Source organism: Danio rerio, chromosome 14 (assembly GCF_052040795.2).
Source record: "Danio rerio strain M-AB ecotype USA chromosome 14, GRCz13ab, whole genome shotgun sequence".
Lineage (NCBI taxonomy): Eukaryota > Metazoa > Chordata > Actinopteri > Cypriniformes > Danionidae > Danio > Danio rerio.
Genome location: NC_141034.1, coordinates 29,858,170 through 29,879,518, shown reverse-complemented (window position 1 = coordinate 29,879,518; position 21,349 = coordinate 29,858,170). Strand labels below are relative to the sequence as shown.

The window sequence follows — 21,349 nt, the reverse complement described above, 5'->3', positions numbered from 1 at the left end:
TGAAATAACTAGTACCTGTCAGTAAATTGTCATAACACAATAATTAATATAAATAAGTTAAAGTCTGTAATGTCTCAATTTATTTGGTCAAATATTCCAGAAGTGGAGTTCTGAAATTTCTGAACTGTGCTTAGACTCTATATCAATCATCTGTACTTACCTGTGGCCTCATGTCTAATACACAGTCTAATACCAAATTCACACTCAAATAAGGCACAGAAACACTTTTGAAAGAGGCATTTGTGTCTTTACACACTACCAGTGCTGTTCAGAGAAGTATAAATGCATTTACAGAAGAATTACAAATGTATAATTTGATTTTAAGAAATTTAGTGATGTAAAGACACCTTTACAGTAAATGATACTGCTTAAGTGTGAGTATCGGTGCATTTTTACATCATGCAAATATTACAAAATACAGAGCTGTTGTTTTCTCACCTTCTCAACAAGATTATCAAGGAGGTCTAAAGCTCGCTCTGTCCAGCGCAACCTACAATGAACAAACAAACAAAAAATAAACTAAACTTTAACTGTGTCAGTTAAAGCAGCTGACTGTTGAAATTCAAAAACTGTAACCCAGCTGGTTGAGTTATTAAATAAGTAACCCAACGAAGGTTTAAAATAACCCAACCAAGCACCAAATATTTTTAAATCAACCATTGGGTTAAAAAAATAACCGGATGTACTATTCTATGAATTTAACTCATTAAATATATGTATTTGTGAATCTGATTACTTTAGTCACCATGTATTATTGCCCATTAATAAAAAAAAAAAAAAAGATTTACATTTTACATGCCCTTATACGTGCTTTTGTTGCATTCATTTCCAGAAATTGGTTACTACATCTGATTACTTAAAATAAATTGGCTCATAGTTATTTGTGTATGAATTGCGCTATACTTTTACAAAGTCCATTTTTGTGATTTCAACCCAGTAAAATATTCCAATGCTCTTCATTCCCATTTAAATTCTCTTTGGCTACATTTGATTTTGTTTGATTAGATTACAAAATCTTATTTGCCTGTTATGTTTCTGATTTACTAAAAAGAATTGATCAAAACTCCATAAGAGTCACTTGTTCATGATTTATAGTACCCTGGTCTCTTTGTATGATTGAAAGTCAGTAAAAAGGATAAAAATGCTCTTATTTTGGCTCTATTTGATTATATTCAAATATCAGGCTACACTGGACCCAATCTATATTTCTGATTCTAAAAAGTAATAAATAATTGGTTCATAAGAGTCACTTTTTTTCCATCGATACTGCTCTGGTCCAGTTTATTACCTAAATAAAACGTTCAGATGTTCTTGGATCTCATTTAAATCCTCCCATTTTGACTCCATTTGTTTCGATTAGACTCTGAAAACTTGTTGCCTTGTTGTATGCTTCTGATTCACACACACAAAAATTGATTCAGTCCAATAAATAGATTCATTCATTCATTCATTCATTCATTCATTCATTCATTCATTCATTCATTCTTTCATTCATTCATATATGTTTTACACAGTATATCCCCTTCCAGCCACAACCCAAATCAATTGTTCCTGACATTTCCTGAATTATTCATTCATTTTCTTGTCAGCTTAGTCCCTTTATGTTTTCAGAACAAGCAGGAACCCAGTGTGTCTGTAGCTTTCTCTAAGCAGATATGTGTTGTGTTAAGTGACAGAAAACCAAAGACTTCATCAGGCCGTTTAGCAAATCATTCAAATCTGGTGTCTATTAAATGTAGATCTGAGACTACTATAGAAAAAACAGCTAAAACTGTTAAGTTAGCGCTTTTAAACATCAGATCGCTCAACAATAAGTCTCTTTTAGTCAATGATTTTATCAACACAAATTGCCTTGATTTTATGCTTTTAACTGAAACTTGGCTAGATGACAGTTGTAGCGCAGCAGTTCTGAATGAAGCAGCTCCTTTAAACTTTGACTTTTTGAGTGTTTGCAGAGCTAATAGGAGAGGTGGAGGCATCGCTGCCCTGTTTAAAGATGTGTATGAATGTAAACAAGTGTCATTTGGTGACTATCTGTCTTTTGAATATCTGAGTATAGCACTAAAAGGTGCTCCACGCATCTTACTAATCATTATCTACAGACCTCCAAAATATTCTCCAGCTTTTATTGAGGATTTTACAGAGCTGTTATCAATAGTAACCTCTGAATTTGATTATTTTAGTATTGCTGGGGATTTTAATATTCACATTGATAATCCAGAAATCAATGCTGTAAAAGAACTGATGACTGTTTTTAACACTGACTCAGCATGTTCAAGGACCCACACACAATCGTGGACACACTCTTGTTCTACTTATAACTAAGGGTTTACACATTTCATCAACTGTTGTTAAGGATGTGGCACTATCTGATCATTTCTGTATCTTTTTTGATATATTGATCACTCCAGCTATTAAAGACAGATCTGTCTCTGTCAGAAAGAGATGCATAAATGAGAACACTAGTGAGCAGTTTATGAAGGCCATATCGCTAGCACCAAGTATATCTGCAGATTCTGTTGATTCTCTCCTTGATTTGTTCAATTCTAAAATTGAGAATGTCATAAATGACATCGCTCCTGTTAAAGTCAAGAAGATGACTGGCAGGCAAAAGGGATCTTGGACAAGGTCACCGAGAGTACAAATGATGAAAAGACAGTGCAGAAAAGCTGAGCGTATGTGGAGAAAAACGAAACTAGTAGTCCATTATAACATCTATAAAGACAGTCTTCATGCCTTTAATATGGAACTAAACACTGCTAGACAGACTTTCTTTTCAAGCCTTATAAACAGCAACTTAAATAATGCTCGTACACTCTTTGCAACGATAGAGAGACTCACAAACCCCCCCAGTCAGATTCCCAGTGAGCTCCTCTCTGAAAGCAAATGTAATGAGTTTGCTCATTTCTTCACTGATAAGATTAATAATATCAGAAAGGCAATCAGCTCATCCAATCAGCCAAGTTGTGTCGATATCAAACAAGCTCAACCACAACTTAAGAAATCAGACACTATGTCTGATTTCATGGCAATTAACAGCAAAATCTTAGAAGAGACTGTGCAAGTTATGAAAACATCAACCTGCAGTCTTGACACGCTCCCCACATCATTCTTCAAAACGGTGTTTACATGTTTAGAAATGGATCTTCTAAAAGTGGTAAATGCTTCACTTCTATCAGGGGTTTTTCCAACCTCACTTAAAACTGCAGTTGTTAAACCCCTCTTGAAGAAGAGCAACCTGGATAACACCCTACACTCTCAGAAAAAAAGGTACAATGAGGGTACAATTTTGTTCCTAGAGGGAACAAAATATAAAATTGTACCTTTAAAGGTCCCATATTGGTCCTTAGGGTACAATTTTGTACCCAAATGGGCTATAAAGGTACAAATGTCCAGATTTAGGTTTGAAAGGTACATTTTTGTACCTTTTATAGCACATTTGGGTACAAAATTGTACCGTAAAAGACCAATTTGGCACCTTTAAAGGTACAATTATATATTTTGTTTCCCTATAGGAACAAAATTGTACCCTCAGCTCATGATAAGATCAAGACACTATATAACAATAATTTAAATGTATTAATACTAAACATTAATACTAAAATACATAATTTAAAAATATAATAAATAAATAAATTGATTGAATTAAATATTTTAATAATTATTTTTTTTTCATGTATTTAAATTACATTTTTTCTCAAAAATGTTAATAATTTAATTTATAATTAAATGTAATTTTAATCATTAAAAACGTAAATACTGGTCTTTGCTTACTGTTTAAGTCGCTATAGTATATATGGGATGTAGAATAAACCATGCAGAGTGACAGCATCTTCATACAGGTGGTGATGTTGCTGTCTCTTTAAGAATTTGGCTTGTTGAGACGTTATAGTAGTGTTTGTTACTGAGGCGGTCCGTCGACTATGCTGGCTGTTTACACAGAACTTCGCACGCTTTTCAAAGAAAAGTCTATTTTGGAGTCCACACTTTTCAGGTAAGAATGTATTAAAGATATATTTTCAGTCTCATTTTTACATGTGAAGCCGTGTTCTGTTGATTTTGTCTGACTCTCTGGTCTCGGCTTTCCCCCGCTTTGTGCTCCGGGCTGGCTGGTGTACGTTGGCCTGCAGGATGGAGTTTGCTAAGATGTCTGCAGCTTATTAAAGAAGTTAATACAATGTGATATCGAAGTCACCGAGGGACATAACCTTATAGACGGTGAGTACTATATGCTGTTAGTTTTCTCGGTGTAAAAGTTCCCTTTATCGCCTACGTTACGTATTCGCGCCTTATATGTTACGTAACTGCTTTATTAATAAGTGTTGCCACGGCGGAATATTATCGCAACCCAGATAGCAAAATACACTTAGGCCAGTTGCGGCTAGATTCTCGCCTGCCCGAGTCCGTCTGCTGTATCGTTACTCGGGCCAGATGCGGCGGCAGAAGCGAGCCGACGCTGCCGTAACCATGCACCGGAATCGGGCCGTGAGTAATGTGCGGTGTGGCACAGAGCTGCCGCGACTGAAGTCTTCATATACCTTGATATAAAACCTTTTGTTATTAATACTGGAATTTGTAATTATCAATAATGTTTTATATTTTGAGGCCATTTTCTAGCCACGGTTGACCGCGGAAATGTATTTTTAGAATGTTATATACACCGCCATTTTGTGAAGAAAAATCACAATTTTGTCACCGGCAAAGCGACTGATTATGTAAACGTGGCTAGTTACAAACGTGGCGTGTGTATGCTTGTACATATCTTCGTTTCAGTGTCTAAGTTACATTAATGTTGAGGAGTGTCCACAAACTCTCATGTCCAGAATTGTTGGTTCTTTACTATCGTTTAACGTTATACTTATATATAAATAAAATACTATAAATAAATAGTTATTGCTTTATCTTATTGCTTTCCTGAAGTTTATGAAGTTTCCAATTGTATTTCAGGACAAGATTGAACAACATAATGCAGGCTAACAGCATCAGACCAATGAAGGCATGTCATACGAAAGCATGGCTCAGTTACAAGATGTAAGTATGCCTCATTATCTATACCATGGTTTTAATGGCTTACATACTATTTTAAATTTGTAGGTTTTTACTTACAAACAACAATAAATGTACACCTACGTGTTTAAAATTATTTTCTAGGTTTTCATCGAAAGATGAGAGATCAACTGAAGAATGCCATGGACCTGACTCTAAGGTACTCTTTCTAAACTTTCTCCACTTGATTAATATTATTAAATTCTAGCTTTGGATGGATTCCTTCATATTTGTTTGTATGCCACATCTTATGTTCCAGGAATTGATTTTACAGCAGCACTTCTCATGTTGCCAGCCTTGTTAAGCGAGACACTTCAACATTTCGTTGTGCTCTGGTGCGTATGTTGTTTTCTGTTTAGTATGTGCTGTGATAAATGCATTTTATAATGCTTGATATTCTTTATATTAGGATGACACAGTGGGTAGTGCTGTCACCTTACAGCAAGAAGGTCGCTGGTTCGAGCCTCGGCTGGGTCAGTTGGCATTTGTGTGAGGAGTTTGCATATTCTTCCAGTGTTCGTGAGGGTTTCCTCCAAGTGCTCCGGTTTCCCCACAAGTCCAAAGACATGCGCTATAGCTGAATTTGGTAAGCTTATTTGTCTGTAGTGTATAAATGTGTGTGTGAATAAGTGTGTCTGGATGTTTCGTAATACTGGGTTGCAGCTGGAAGGGCATCTGCTGCATAAAACATATGCTGGATAAGTTAGTGGTTCATTCCACTGTGGCGACCCCAGATTAATAAAGGGACTAAGCCGAAAAGAAATTGAATGAATGAATGAAATTTATATTAGTCTTTTAATCTGTGATACTTTTTTTTTTAAATCAGTGAATATTTATTATTTTACTTTCTATGCATGTTGATTTTCTCTTCATCAGTGATAGAGTGACTGATATTAATGTAATTATTGCTTTGTCATTTACAGGGAATCATCTTCACCACATCCAACAGTTCAAGTACAGGAGGAGGCCACCGACTGGACAACTGTGTTAACAAGACGAGTCACGGCAGTCTTCAGAGTTGATGGGATTGCGATTGGCCGGGCTGATGATGTGGACGAATATACATTTTTGACATATCCATCTTATTAGAAGAACACCTTGATGTTTCTGCAGTGGAATGTTTTGAATGAACTGTGGACAGTGACAAGCCTCGATCTACTCCAGTTACCAGAGTGATCAACCTTGTTTTTTGTTTCTCTACATGCTCTTGGGATAATCACAATCATCAAGTTAATCCAGCACACTGCTATCATTCATGCATAAAGCAAATTTTTAAATAACTTGTGGTCCTAATGACTATCAAAGAACATTTTCCAGTTATGAGTGCTTTACATGTCGTGTTTATCAAAAGCATGAACACATATTGTGTTACAACAAATTACAACTCCACTTGAGGATGATGAGGAGTAATCTACTGGTGTTGAGGAAGAGGCTACTGATGTATTTGGTTTTCTGCACTGTTGAAGCAATTTATAGAGAAACATTGCCTTCATTCTGAAATACAGAGAAAATTTGATGACAAATTATTTATTATGACCGAGTATTTTGACTCAAGACAAATACTTTGGACTTTATAAAGTGAAGTACTTGATGTAGCCTGTGTAATGTGTTTATAAATCTTAAACAGTATTCTTGTGGTCTTTGTATTAAGGGTAGATTATATACTGTACAGTGAGTGAACAATTTTTATTTGTTTTCTAAATTGTTCTTTTTACTGTTTTACATGTCTGCTTTATATTTACTGTGTAATTTTATTTCTTGACACATTCAGTTGTGAGTTGTAATGAAATATTTCTACATTAATAAATAAAATTGGACATCTGCGAACCGAAATATTTTATTTATTTATTTGTGCATGCAGTCACCAAAGGATCAAAATGCCTGGGTCAGTACCCTGAAAATGCTATATAATATAAAAAGGTACATTTTTGTACCTTCGGTGGGGGTACAAAATTGTCCCTTAAAGGGTACAAATGTAGAAGGTACAATTTTGTACCTTTAAATAGAGGTACAAATTTGTACCCTTAAGGGTACCACCCCAGTGACGGGCCATTTGTACCCTAAAAGGTACAATTTTGTACCTTTTTTTCTGAGAGTGTATTGAGCAATTACAGGCCAATCTCAAATCTCCCTTTCATTGGCAAAATCATTGAAAAAGTTGTTTTTAACCAGGTTAACAAGTTCTTAAACTTCAGGGGGTGTTTAGACAATTTTCAATCGGGGTTCAGAGCACATCACAGTACAGAGAGCGCTCTTATAAAGATAATCAATGATATACGCCTAAATACAGATTCAGGTAAAATAACAGTGCTGGTATTGTTGGATCTCAGTGCTGCATTTGACACTGGCGATCACAGCATACTTCTGGATAGGCTGGAAAACTGGGTCGGGCTATCTGGCACGGTCCTCAAATGGTTTAGATCTTACCTAGAAGGTAGAGGTTACCATGTCAGTATAGGTGACCATAGGTCGAGGTGGACACCCATGACGTGTGGAGTCCCACAAGGCTCGATTCTGGCACCTCTCCTGTTCAACCTTTACATGCTCCCTCTAAGCCAAATAATGAGAAAGATCCAAATCTCCTATACCACAGCTATGCTGATGACACTCAGATCTACCTAGCCTTACTGCCTAATGACTACAGCCCCATTGACACCCTCTGCCAATGCATTGATGAAATGAGCAATTGGATGTGCCAAAACTTTCTTCAGTTAAACAAAGAGAAAACTGAAATTATTGTGTTTGGAAACAAAGATGAGGTTTTCAAGGTAAATGCGTACTTTGACACTAAAGGTCAAACGACAAAAAATAAGGTCAAGAATCTTGGTGTGACTCTGGAGTCAGATCTGAGTTTCAACAGTCATGTCAAAGCAGTCAGTAAATCAGCATACTATCATCTCAAAAACATAGCAAGATTCAGATGCTTTGTTTCTAGTGAAGATTTAGAAAAACTTGTTCATGCTTTTATCAGCAGCAGGGTGGATTACTGTAATGGACTCCTCACTGGTCTTCCTAAAAAGACATTCAGACAGTTGCAGCTCATCCAGAACGCTGCAGCCAGAATTCTAACCAGAACCAGAAAATCAGAGCACATCACACCTGTCCTCAGGTCTTTACACTGGCTGCCAGTTACATTCAGAATATATTTTAAAGTATTATTACTGGTCTATAAATCACTAAATGGCCTAGGACCTAAATACATCACAGATATGCTCACTCAATACAAACCTAACAGATCACTCAGATCTTTAGGATCATATAAACTAGAAGTTCCAAGAGTTCAGTCTAAGCAGGGTGAATCTGCCTTCAGCCACTACGCCCCTCGCTGCTGGAATCAGCTTCCAGAAATGATCAGATGTGCTCCAACATTAGGCACATTCAAATCAAGACTGAAAACACATCTGTTTAGCTGTGCCTTTACTGAATGAGCACTGTGCTGCGTCCGACAGATTGCACTATCATGTTTTCTCTTCTTCTTCATTCTTTTATATCACATTTTACCTGTTTTTATGTTTTATTTTGTTTTTATGCATTTTTATTATTTGTTTTTATTTTTATTTTACTTGTTTCTTTTATTCTTGTTTATGTAAAGCACTTTGAATTGCCATTGTGTATGAAATGTGCTATATAAATAAACTTGCCTTGCCTTGCCTTGCCTAGCGCATACCCTTCCAGCCACAACCCATCTCTGGGAAACATCCACACACATTCACTCACACACTCATACACTACGGACAATTTAGCCTACCCAATTCACCTGTACCGCATGTCTTTGGACGTTGGGGGAACTTCCTGAATTATATATTCCAGTTTTAATGAATGGTTGAAAGTCAATAAAATACAATAAAACAATCTTATTTTGATTCTATTTGACCTACTATATGCTTATAATTTACAAAAAAAATTGGTTGATTGGAGTCTTTTTTTATATATCATACAGTCACACACTCTTATTTTCAATTTTAAATAATTATTTCCAGTTCTATTTGATCTGAATACAATCTGAATACAGAGCCATTTGTTTGAAAAACCATATAACCTTTTTCATGATTGATTGCTTTAAAGCCAAACCATTCAATAAGCAGCCAATCAACAACATGCATGAAGTAACATGGCTGCTACTTCACAAACTTTATGTGTCTGTATAGTTTGTACCAAACTGTTTACTTCAGGTTAAAAAAAAAACAAGCACTACTGCATAAATCATCTTTAAATGCATCCAATATAGAGCTGATTGAAGGCATAACGCATTTTAGTTTTCATCCCAAGCTTGACTGGCTGCCTGTTTACGTCCAAGAAAACAATGGACAGTCGTCATTTGGACTAGATGCATTTGCTGGCACACAACCAGACCACATGCCCTAAAGGTGGCTGATAACTTAATTAGACCGCCACCTGGGACTATGTAACTCACTTTATTTTCAGTTAGATGTGGCATAATCAAATTAATCATGTGTATTTGTCATATGAGTGGACCTCTTTCAAGCTAACAGCTCTCTACAATGTGTAAATTGTGAGTAAATGCACAGCAATTTATTTGGGAGTAAAAAATCAGAGGGAGCAAAAAACAATCAGCGCTGAATTCTCCATCTTTTCCAAAATGTTTGATTAAGGACTTTAATTAGTATGCAAATGAACTTGCTTTAGTGCTGACTTTAGTTGGGCAGCTAAAACCTTTTTAAATCAATAAAACACATTGGGAGTGGGAGGTCATTAGATCTTCGTAATATCTAAATAGAATGTGTAATGCAAGGTGGAAAACACCTTAACAAATAGAAAGGTAAATGTGAAAATATTATTCGAATATTAAGCATCAAAGCCCAGATTTTTTGAAAAAAAAAAAATGAGAATAAGGCAATTAATGAACTCATTTTAGGCCTGGTTTATACTCTACATATTTGCTAACTCACTTGAGTTTGCAGAGGGACTGTGACGTCATTGTAATGTTTGCAGACGTTCGCTTTGGGTGCGCACAACATTATTTCGGCTGAGACTCGAATGAACAGTTCGCGAGGCGCCATATTTGATTTGAGTTATGAATCAATTTGAAGAGATTTTGTCTGAAACAGAAAGGCTGTATCGACATCTTTATGATCCGTCCATCCGTGAATTGCAACAGCAGTGGGAAAGGAGGAAAGTTTTTGTTAAACCTCAGGGATAAGTTTGTTAAAGCCAAAAGAGGCTATGGCAAAAGTGGAGAGACCCAGGTACACAATTACACAAATATTATTTTTCACCATTTATAGCTTTTACACTGATGTGTATATTAAAATTTTGAATTTAAAACAATTTAATAGCTTAAAAACTATAATTAATGAACAAATTATTTCTTTGATAGCTGGAAAGGAATATTTGAACCTATCGGTTTACAAGAAATTGATGCCCTTTTTTTCTAGGCTTTATTGTTGATAATGGTCAGGAATGTTGGATCTTTATTGCCTTTTTAGCATATAAATAGTGGTTTAACCAGACAGTATTGTGTCAGTTATGGAGTGGTGCTAAATCTAAAAAAATAAATAAATCTGTATAATGCTTGCAAAATGAGTCTTTATTAAGTATAGTGTTAATTTCAATTCATTTGTTTAGGTATTTGATCATATTATTACAGCTTATCCGAATGTCATCACTTGATTAAATGGGCATTGTTAGTAATTATCACCTGATAGATATGGGCTAGTAGAGGCCTTCTAGTAGGCTAAAAGGGCTGTTATCATCCATCCACATGGTTAATCAGATCACATACAGCTGCGGACGGAAGTTAACAAGAATTATTTATATTATTTATGAAATTTTCCATTATTTTTATTTTATTAACGTCTACCCAAACCCCAACCCCAACCCAACCGTCTCAGTAATGTAAAATCAAATCTGAAGTTTTCTCTATTAGTTTGGCTGATTATTAACCACTAGAATTAATTATATTATTTATTAAATTCCCCATTAATTGTATTTTATCAACGTCTTTCACGCCAACCCTAAATCCAACATTCACAGTAATGTAAAAACAGATCTGGGGTCTTGGATAGATGATAACAGCCTTCTGAGCCTATTAGAAGGCACAGAAGGCCCCTACTGGCCCATATCTACTGTATGAGATGATAACCACTGACAACGCCCATTCAATTGAGTGATAATATTTGAAGCAGGTGATTATTATTATCCAGTGATGACTAAACAGTATGCATGTCCATGCATGTCTGTAAAATAAAATGCTACAATAACTTTATTATTAATCAATGTATATTTAACTCATACTAAACTTCAATATATTATACTACAATTTTTAGTTCATTCATTCATTCATTCATTTTCTTTTCATTTTCATCCAGCATATGGTTTTACGCAGCAGATGCCCTTTCAGCTGCAACCCATCTCTGGGAAACATCCATACACACTAATTTACACTCATTTACACTACAGACAATTTAGCCTACCCAATTTACCTGTATCGCATGTCTTCGGACTGTGGGGGAAACCAGAGCACCCGGAGGACACTAACGTGAACATGGGGAGAACATTCAAGCTCCACACAGAAGCGTCGACTGAACCAGCCGAGGCTCGACCCAGCGACCTTCTTGCTGTGGGGCGACAGCACTACCTACTGCGCCACTGTGTAGCCAAATTGTTTTTTAAATTATTTTATTTGTCATATTGTTTGTAATTTTATTTTTTGTTATAATATTAACTGTATTTGTTGAGAGTGTAACTGCTCTGAACAAACAGACTAAGGAACAAACCCTAAAGAGTTTTGCTTAGGGCAACCAGAAATCTAGAACTGGCACTAAACAGTTCAACCAAAACCACCAATAATCTTGCACACACATCCAGCTTTAAACTCCATACAGTGGTGTTCCCTGAAAGCAGAGCTGTTACACCGGCTCTTTTTCTGGACTCTCTGTGGTCTCATTTAGCTCTCATTCACTCTCTCCACTGCAATCCTCCACAGCGCAATCACTCTCCACTCCCAGAACACCTTTACACTCTCTCTCTCTCTTTCCTTCTCCCCGCACACACAATCATAAACCTCAAACACAACCTCTCACAGAACACAAAGATGCACACTTGGCTTCGAGATCGAGCCTTTAAATCTGTACATTTCCGTCAAATTCAGAACACGGCTGCTTATTAATCATTCTATCGATGGCAGAGATTTTGCAGCACCTTTGCAGGTAATTAATCATTCTGTCAAAGGCCAGGCTTGTTATTCAGCGCATGTGCATTTTAAAGGCATACAGTATCTACAGCAGGGATTGCAGCACCACGCTGGCCATGCACAATAGATACTGGCCAGAGCGTCATCGCTGGATGTAATTATATACATTCATAAACGTCTCAAGGGGAACAGCGCTGGATTCAGCGTGGCATATGCGCTCTGTACTCTGGCAAAGCATGAGGAATTACCCCCTCCGCCCAGCATGGCAGCCACAGATTCTGGTAGCGATGGAGGTCATGTCCTCATGCAGCAGTTTTGACAATGCGCCTGGAGTAAGTTGCTAATTCAGTCGCTGTGCTGCCCCATCTCGCTCCCTCCCTCACTGTCCCATCTCTTTTTCTTCCTCTCTCGTTTCGTCATTTGCTTTCATATATATATATATATATATATATATATATATATATACATACGCACTTTAGGTTATAAAACCCTCTGCTGCACAGTGCCTCTGCGTAATGCTGTTGTATATGCTCCAGGAAAAAAAATGCTAAGCCACACACATTTTTAAAATTTGTATTAGCGCAAGTGTGAGGTTTCAGACTGAGACAGCTTCCTTCGGTAGCTGTCATCCAGTTTATAGGACATCTAGGGCAGGGTGTTGTCACGTTCTAGGTCGGATTTGACTTGTAGTAAGAAATATAAAAATAAGAAGGAAATGGCATTTTGCTGAGAGTTTCAACAGAATTTTTACTTACATTTTTTACTGTATAGCATAATTTTGTACAGCAGGCTTTAAATTTTCCAAAAAAAATTTTTATAAATAATAAACTATATATTTGATCATACAATTTTGTATTGGCTATAGTTGTAAATGCACTTGTAAAAGAAATATAATGAGTTGAAAAGAGCACCTAATGGCACCCCTTAAAGGGCACCTATGATTAAAATCAACTTTGGTAAGCTATTTGGACAGAACTGTATGTATATTGTGTCCACTGTCATATTGGAGTGATATAAACACTACAAGTCTTTAAAAAATTTCCTGACGTAAAATAGGATCCAAATGCCAGTGACTGCATGATTGCCCACCGCAACGTGAGGTAAGAGTGCAGTTTTCCACACCCACCAAATTGATTGACATGCGCTATGTTTCCATAACAACATGTATTTACATGTGGATAGAACAGATAAAAATATTTGTTCCAACACTCTGTGATTTTTATAAGTTTTATAAGTTAAAAACGTTTTTAAAACAGACTGTGTTTGTAATAAAGACAGTGAAATTGCTATGTAATGCTTAACCACTAATCCGCATGGTTTCAACAAATGCTAATATGTGTGTGTGTGTGTGTGTGTGTGTGTGTGTGTGTGTGTGTGTTTGTGTGTGTGTGTGTGTGTGTGTGTGTGTGTGTGTGTGTGTGTTTGTTTGTTTGTATGTATGTACTGCAAGCAGCATTCTTGTGAGACTCATCATTTCAGAAAGGCTTGAATAAACTCCTCCAAAAATATATGAAATAAACTTACTTTTTTTTTTTTTTTACTAAAGAGCTGTAATTCAGTTTTTTCCAAGTTTGTCTCTACCACTGACTGCTGTTTATCTGACACAACACATGATAAGAAGCAGACACGGATTTGCATTTAAAGCCACAGGCTATAATAACAGCTGCAGTGTATTCAGACACCAAGATAGGCAAACTCTGGAGGCTATGATAAACAATCTGATGGAAATGTTGAGCTGAAACTTTACAGACACATTCTGGAGACACCAAAAACTTATCATGTGTCATGTAAAAGGGGTAAAATATGTGCCATTTAATGTAAAATGTGTGTAATTCTTATGCCACAGTGCATAATGCTAATTTTTATTGAAGACATTTATAATATTTTTATTTTTGATATATGCTATTTGCTTTTTTATTTTGTTAAAGAATGCTGAAAAGAAAAATAATGATAGTAATGATTAGGAAAATTCTGTTTTGCCGACATGAATAAGTTACATTTTATGTATGCATGTTGTGTATGTCTTAAAGACATAATTATTAGCCAGCCTGTTAAATGTTGACCTTTTCAAATATTTCCCATAGATATTTTTGGAAAAACATGCTCAAACATAATCATTTTAATAATTGATTTACTAATAACTAGAAATACTTTCGGAAAACTTTATTTTGATGGTCCATTTGAGTATTAGAATACTGTCTGCTTAATATCTGTTGGTACTGCTCCTTTAACAGACATTTAACTAACTATAAGGACTTTTTTCAAGTACTTGTCAACTTACAGTACACTAACCCTAACCCCAACCTAATAATCTAATAAGAATTGATTTGCATGTAGATGCAATGTACCAACGAACCATCAAAAGAAAATGTGACCATATTTTTGCCTTTGCCATGATGAGTACATAATACTTACTAGTTATTTTAAAAGATATTCAGCTTAAAGGGCACTTTAAAGGCCTGACTGGCTAATTAGTTTAACAAGTTACAATTATTAGGCAATTCTTTGGAATTTGTTCTGTAGCCAGTCAAAAATTATAATTTCTAAAAATAATATTTCTCCAGAAGAAAAATTGGCAACACTTTCTATGAAGCTCATAGTCATAATGAGTTATAACTCTATAATTATTTACAGTCAATCATAACAACTCTAAATGTATCCATAAAGAAACAACGAACCACATATTGTATTGTAATGACAGTTATAACTACATTTGTTATGTTAATACCACTTAATAGTTATGCATTTCATTTTTCAATGTACATTCATAACACATTATACATGATTTATGGTTATTAATCAGTCCATCATGAACTTGAGTTATAATTCATGAGCTTCATAGACAGTGTTACAGAATATAAAATATAAATAATATAAATACTGTACAAATGTTCTGTTTAACATCACTTTGTGAATATTCAAATAAGAATAAAAAATTCACAGGAGTGCTAATCGGTTTCGTCTTCAAATGTAGGTACTGTATGTATTTTGACTGTATTTTTGTAGACAGCTTTTGAATGCATCGTGAGGGTTAAAAATGACATTTAAAAAAATGATCTTCCATCAAGCAGATAATGTCTTCACGGCTGTACAGAGACAAACAGCTATTTGGGAAAGTAGAAAAACAGCAGCTTTTGCACAGATGGGGTTCGAGTTAAGTGAAGGTTAAGAACTGGTTGTCCTTCCCAGAAGACCTGAACTGTTGGCTCTAGTTTATTTTGCCTTCCTCTGTACTGTAGCAGTGCTCAGCTTATCTTCCAATCAACACGCCTCACTAAAACACTCACAAGTCAAGAGGTGAGTGCAGATCTGACATAAAGAAAAGATCTCGTCTGTAGACACCTTAGTGCAGCTCCATTTACCGAAAGTCCTTGCATATCAGCAGTCGGGTGAGAAACAACAAGAACAGATCAGGGCTTCAGACTCTGAATACCGCAATCAAACAAGCTCAGTACAAGGTGTTAAATGTAGCTGTAATCCAGAAGAAACGACTGTTTCTCTCTCAAGCTCAGGCTAGGATAATGTATATCAGAATGTGATAGCGGACGGAATCCCTCTATCAGAGTTTTACAAAAGTGCTGATTTTTCTGCTCTGTGCCAGAATGGGAATTACTTGAGATTTGAAGTTCACAGACCTTTGGATTTGTGGGATTTACACCTTGCTTTACATGTATAAATATGTAAGGATACGATGCTGAATAGGAGATAAATAAAGGAATGCAAAAGTCTCCACAGGCATTCAGTCTGAAAAAAGCAGGCAGCGTAGTAAATTCAGCAGACTAGATAAGGAAAAGAACCATCACAGGTACATTCAGTGCTGTTTTTAAAGAGGATTACGGTTTGATCTGGGCTTCCATTCAAATCTCCAATATTTTTTAGATTTATTTTTTACCATTTATGATTTCATTTACACCCTTTTGACCACTTTTAAAGCTGTCTGCTCCTGGTCTGACTTTACTAACCAGCTTTGATTTGAGATTGCAAATTAAATATGAAAGAGAATTTTTACTAACAGGTTACAGCACTCCATTATTCTCATTTTACAGTGGGCCATTCAAGCATCACTAATGGTGCCGCTAATGGCTGTGCAGTGATTTGTTACAAAGTAGGTCTTACTTGATAATAGCTGGTGAAGTCTGGTCAAACCGTTGACATTTAACTGACATTTATTAGGGCAAGTTTCTCAGCATCTCAGGAGAAACACCACGCACATCTTTAACAACTGTTCAGCTTGTCTTCTTGACTTAATGCAAAATGCTCAAGTTTGCTTTTTTATATCTAATGGCTACAATTTCTACTTTTTGTAGCATTTACTTTTTATTTTCAACAGCAGAAACATCAGTAATATGACCATTTCCCTATTAAAAAAATATATAAAATGCAACTTCATACACTTTACATCTAATATTGTTACATTTTTCTTGTTAAATAGTTGTATTGTGCATGTTTACATTAACAATGTAATAAATGTTACATATATTAAAACAGTCAACCCAGGCTTATTCTGAAAATGTACCCAATATACATTTTGGAGAGCGCCAAATACGTCCCATAAGGGATGTTTTTTTTTTTTTTTTGCAGTTTTTCTTTTCACAAATCCACCAGAGGCCACCCTACTCTTTTTGAGATCTCAAATTTCTCTCGCAAGTGCCATTGGCGCCTGTCATTCTAGTGTAAAACCGCCAGAGGCTGACTGACTCTGGATCGACTGGCCCACCCTCCTTCTTCCCTAAACCCAACCAATAGTGTTTTCAAAAGCACCGATTGACCCGCCCACTCACTTCCCAAAACCAAACTGACAGTTTTAAAAAGCAATCCAAAGAAATTAAAGCCCTCACCTGATTTTTACAGCATTTTCAGATTTTACCACATTCTTACCATGTTATTTACTTGTTTATTTAATTTTTTTGGCTTCTGTTATTCTCTTACCTGCTTTTTGGAATCATTCTTTGCTAGACTTGAACCCTGTCATCATGGTCAACTCCTGTTTGTGTCTCAAGTCTGTCAACGTACATGGTGAGCTACCGGACAAACTAAAATAATGGATAAAAAGAGTGAGGATATGGTCAAATAAATACATAAATTTTAAAAAAGTGCGACTGCTGCTTTCTCTGTTCGCCATGCTGGAGAGGAACAGTCTGCGCAAAAGAAGCGCAGAGTTGGTTTCATTGAATACAGCTCTCATCTGATTGGCTGAAAGGTACGAGTAGTCCTGACTCTGGCAGGAAAGTCTCAAAAAATACACACACATGTATCTAGGGGGAGTCGTACGTGAAAGAGGATTTGCACATTATCATTCAGGATGAACTCACAAGTTTTAAACATTCAAAACATTTTGTACACAATGGTGTTTTGCATTTGTGAAACGTATTTTATGAAAATGTATTTTTATTTTGTGGACGTGAAATTTTTTTGTGAATATAAATAAATATTTTACGCATGTGAATTTGGTTTTATGCACGTGAATTTGGCTACGCATGTGTACATCGTGTCTTTTGCGTGGATTTCTTTTGAGACTAATCTGGTTCCATATGTAGCGTCCTGTAATTGTTTTAAAGACGAAATGCAGCCATACATACTTTTGGCTACATAATTCGGGATCTCCAGAACTGTATATAGGGCTACGTGTTCAGAATGAGCTTACAGTATGTTGCAGCCAGTACATCTAGTCAAGTCTGTTTTTTTACATTTATGTCAAAATAAAAACTCAAGAAAGTAATAATTCAAACAATATTTTTGTGAACTAATGATTCTTTTTCATTAGTTTTAACTATTGAAATGTGATCTATCACTAAAGCTTATTAAACAACGATCACAGAAACAGGCCATTCCAGATGTGACATGACAAAGTTTGATATCGAGGCACGTGTGATTTTACTACAAGCTGAATCTTGAACACAGAACACAAAAACAAGAGGTGAAATTTGTTGCATGTGCCAGCCACCTGCTTCAAATGTTATTAGATGATTGAATAGCCGTTATCAGTGGTTCCCCTTCGGGGGGAACTTCAGCACTATAAGTGGATTTGATTGTAAAATCCACGCATTGGGAGGTTCGGTTCAGAAGCTACTCGTCTGAAAGAGTATTGAACGGGCCAATTAAGAATGAATTGGCAGCGCAAGCCTGCGCAGGTGAGCGGCATAAGCAATCAACTGAGTATATAAGCTCACCTGGCGCCAGCAGACGCTATCCTTTTCGCTTCAGAGACTTTCTGATCGAGTCGATGAGGGTTCCTCCTGCTGTGACCAGCGATTCTGAGCGAACGAGAGCATTCTCCCGGTCCAGAGTGTGTACACGCAGTGGCAGACGGTCGAGCTGGGTTTCTCCCTTGCCTGGCGTTCTTTGGGTCCGGTCCTCCAGAGCGGTGCGTATAAAGTTGCAAACTTCACAGAAAGAGCAACACAGTCGTGCAGCACGTCCTTATCAGGACGGCGCTCCGACTGTGCGTTTCTGGATGCGGTGGTTTCCTGTCCTCGGATGATGGGCGCGGGCACTGCGTTACATGTCTGGGGGTCCAGCATGTTAATGCGCTGCTCGCGGGCAGTTCATGTCGTCATTGCGATGCCATGACTGTTGCGCAAGATCGCGGTTAGCCTTTGCAAAAGGGCGAACCACCCCAGTTGTCCCCTGCTCTGCAGCGGGCACTCGGGCAGATCTGAGGGTTTCAGCGAGAGATAATCCGTCGCCCACGGGCCCGCGGACCTCCCGCTCCTCTAAGCGCTCCATCCAAGCTTCGGGCGGGGGAAGCGATCCGTCTAACAGATGGTAGCCCTTACGCCCGATGACACCGGAGACCAGATGTCCACCGCGGCATCGGAGGGTGGGCTTTCATTGTCCGATGATGATCCAGACCCGCTCGCCCCCTTCGGGCTGGTGAGCGCTGTCACTACGGATCCTGAAACGGACATGTTAGCCGTGCTTTCCCGGGCTGCTTCGGCCGTGGGTTGGAGATGGTTTATCCCCCAGCTCCGCGGCCGGACCGACTAGAGGGGCGTTCCCTTCTTCCCGGAGGTGCACAGTAGGCTCACGCGGTCTTGTAAAGCACTTTTTTCTGCTCGTGCTGCGTGTTCCTCCACCCTAACCACTCTTGACGGTGAAACAGCCAGGGGGTATGTGGCGATTCCTCAGGTTGAGTGCGCGATGGCGGTAAATCCGCGCGGCGCCTCTTCTTGGCGGGTTCGCCTCGTCTCCCATCCAAAGCCTGTAAGTTATCTACCTCCCTCGGAGCTAGAGCTTACATAGCTGCGGGCCAGGCTGCTTCCGCCTTGCATGCGATAGCCACCTACCAGCGCTACCAAGCGCAGGCGCTGGCCGAGCTGCACGAGGGTGGGTCCAACCCAGGCTTACGAGCTTCGCACCGCCGCCGACTTAGCTCTTCGGACTACTGAGTCCGCTGCGTGTGCGTTGGGGAGGACGATGTCCACATTAGTGGTCCAGGAGCGCCACCCCTGGCTGATATGCGCAAAGTCGACAAAGTCTGCTTTCTTGACTTCCCCATATCCCCAGCCAGGTTCGGCGACACTGTCTGTGAATTCACCCAGGAATTCAAGGCGGTGAGAGAGCAGTTGGTGGGTGATGTCTTATCGGCGGTCCGTAGCCCGCTCCGCCCGCCGTGCCATTCATACCTGCTCCTCGCCGAAGGCGCCCGCCTACGAGAGCTGCTCCGCCCCCGCACACGCCTTCGGCGAAGCGAGCGCGTCGGGCACCTCGGAAGCAGGCAGCCCCCCTGCCCAGAACGCCGCTAAGTCCGGCAACGGACCGCGAAGCGCCCCTGGGACAGGCCATCTGGAGAAGAGGGAACTTGCTCTTTCCCCGCTGGAGGGCGGGGCCCCATTTCCAACGGCACTTTTTACTGCCATGAAAACATTATGAAAGGGCACTTTTCACTTCCCCAGATGTGACAGCCCGAAATCTGCCAGTCTGGGACGCTATGCTTTCTAGCTTGCAGATTCGGTGCGTTTCGCCAGTGGCTCACGAGCGCTGGGAGGACGGTCTCCTTTTTCCCACCCCTCGAGCCTCCCCTCCGGAGCTCGGGTTTGGAGTGAGAGCAAATATCTCACCTCCAGCTTTTCCGTGGGACCCGCGAGCTTCCCGGATCAGCACACCCACTCCGCGCTGCCCCACTGCTGGTACGTCAGCGATTGTAGCGATGAGTCCATTAGCGAGAGCTCTGCCTGCCTGGTTAGCGCAGGCCAGCTCTTCGCGGTGGCTCATACGCACAATCAGACTCGGCTATGCGATTCAGTTCGCGAAACGGCCCCCCAAGTCACGGGTGTGTATTCACCAGGGTCAGCCCCCTGTCCGCCCCTGTCTTGCGAGAGGAGATTGCTGTCCTCCTGGCGAAGGATGCAATCGAGCCGCTCCCTCCAGCCGAGATGGAGAGCGGGTTTTACAGCCCACGCTTCATCGTGCCCAAAAAGAGCGGTGGGTTACGGCCAATCCTAGATCTGCGCGTTTTGAACCGCTGCCTGCACAAGCTGCCGTTCAGAATGCTAACGCAGAAGCGCATCCTCCGGTGCGTTCGTCCTCTGGGTTGGTCTGCAGCATTAGACCTGATGGACGCGTATTTCCATGTCTCCACTCTTCCTCGTCACCGACAGTTTCTGCGGTTTGCGTTTGAAGGTCGAGCTTGGCAATACAAAGCCCTCCCCTTCGGGCTCTCTCTGTCTCCGCGGGTCCTCACCAAGCCCTCTCTTTGATTATGCACAGAGTTGATTATGCACAGAGACAAAGTGCTCTGGCACTTCCACCTGTGGGGGTTTCAGGTCAACCGAGAAAAGAGCAAACTCGCCCCCGTGCAGAGGATCTCTTCTCTCGGGCTGGAGCTGGACTCGGTCACCATGGCAGCGCGCCTCTCCGGAGAGCGCGCTCAGCTGATGCTGTACTGTCTGAGAGAGCTCGACAGTAAAATAGTGGTCCCACTGAAACTATTTCAGAGGCTCCTGGGGCATATGGCATCCGCAGCCGCTTCATGCCGCTCGGATTATTCTATATGAGACCACTTCAGCACTGGCTTCACGATCGAGTCCCCAGACGCGCATGGCACGCGCGCGCACACCGAGTCTCTGTTACTGCGCTGTGTCGCCGCGCCCTCAGCCCTTGGAGCGACCCCTCGTTCCTACAGGCCTGGGTGTCTCTAGAACAGGCGTC

General features: G+C 39.3%; 1 protein-coding gene and 1 long non-coding RNA gene across 4 annotated transcripts in view; one reads left to right on the top strand and one right to left on the bottom strand.

Annotated features, from left to right (window-relative positions):
- Positions 1–21,349, bottom strand: part of LOC147833963 (uncharacterized) — a 278,169-nt gene that overhangs the window by 25,720 nt on the left and 231,100 nt on the right. For 2 of the 3 annotated variants that reach the window (XM_087281515.1, XM_087281514.1), the window contains one exon: positions 439–490. The exons of the other annotated variant lie outside the window; for it this stretch is intronic. In XM_087281515.1, the coding sequence (XP_087137641.1) occupies positions 439–490 (52 nt within the window). The remainder of the gene's footprint in view (positions 1–438; positions 491–21,349) is intronic. 3 annotated transcript variants of the gene reach the window in all.
- Positions 3,881–6,879, top strand: LOC137487589 (uncharacterized). Its single transcript, XR_015507503.1, has 7 exons — positions 3,881–3,994; positions 4,131–4,218; positions 4,948–5,031; positions 5,152–5,206; positions 5,306–5,381; positions 5,456–5,632; positions 5,970–6,879. It is a non-coding gene; the product is annotated as an uncharacterized LOC137487589 (long non-coding RNA).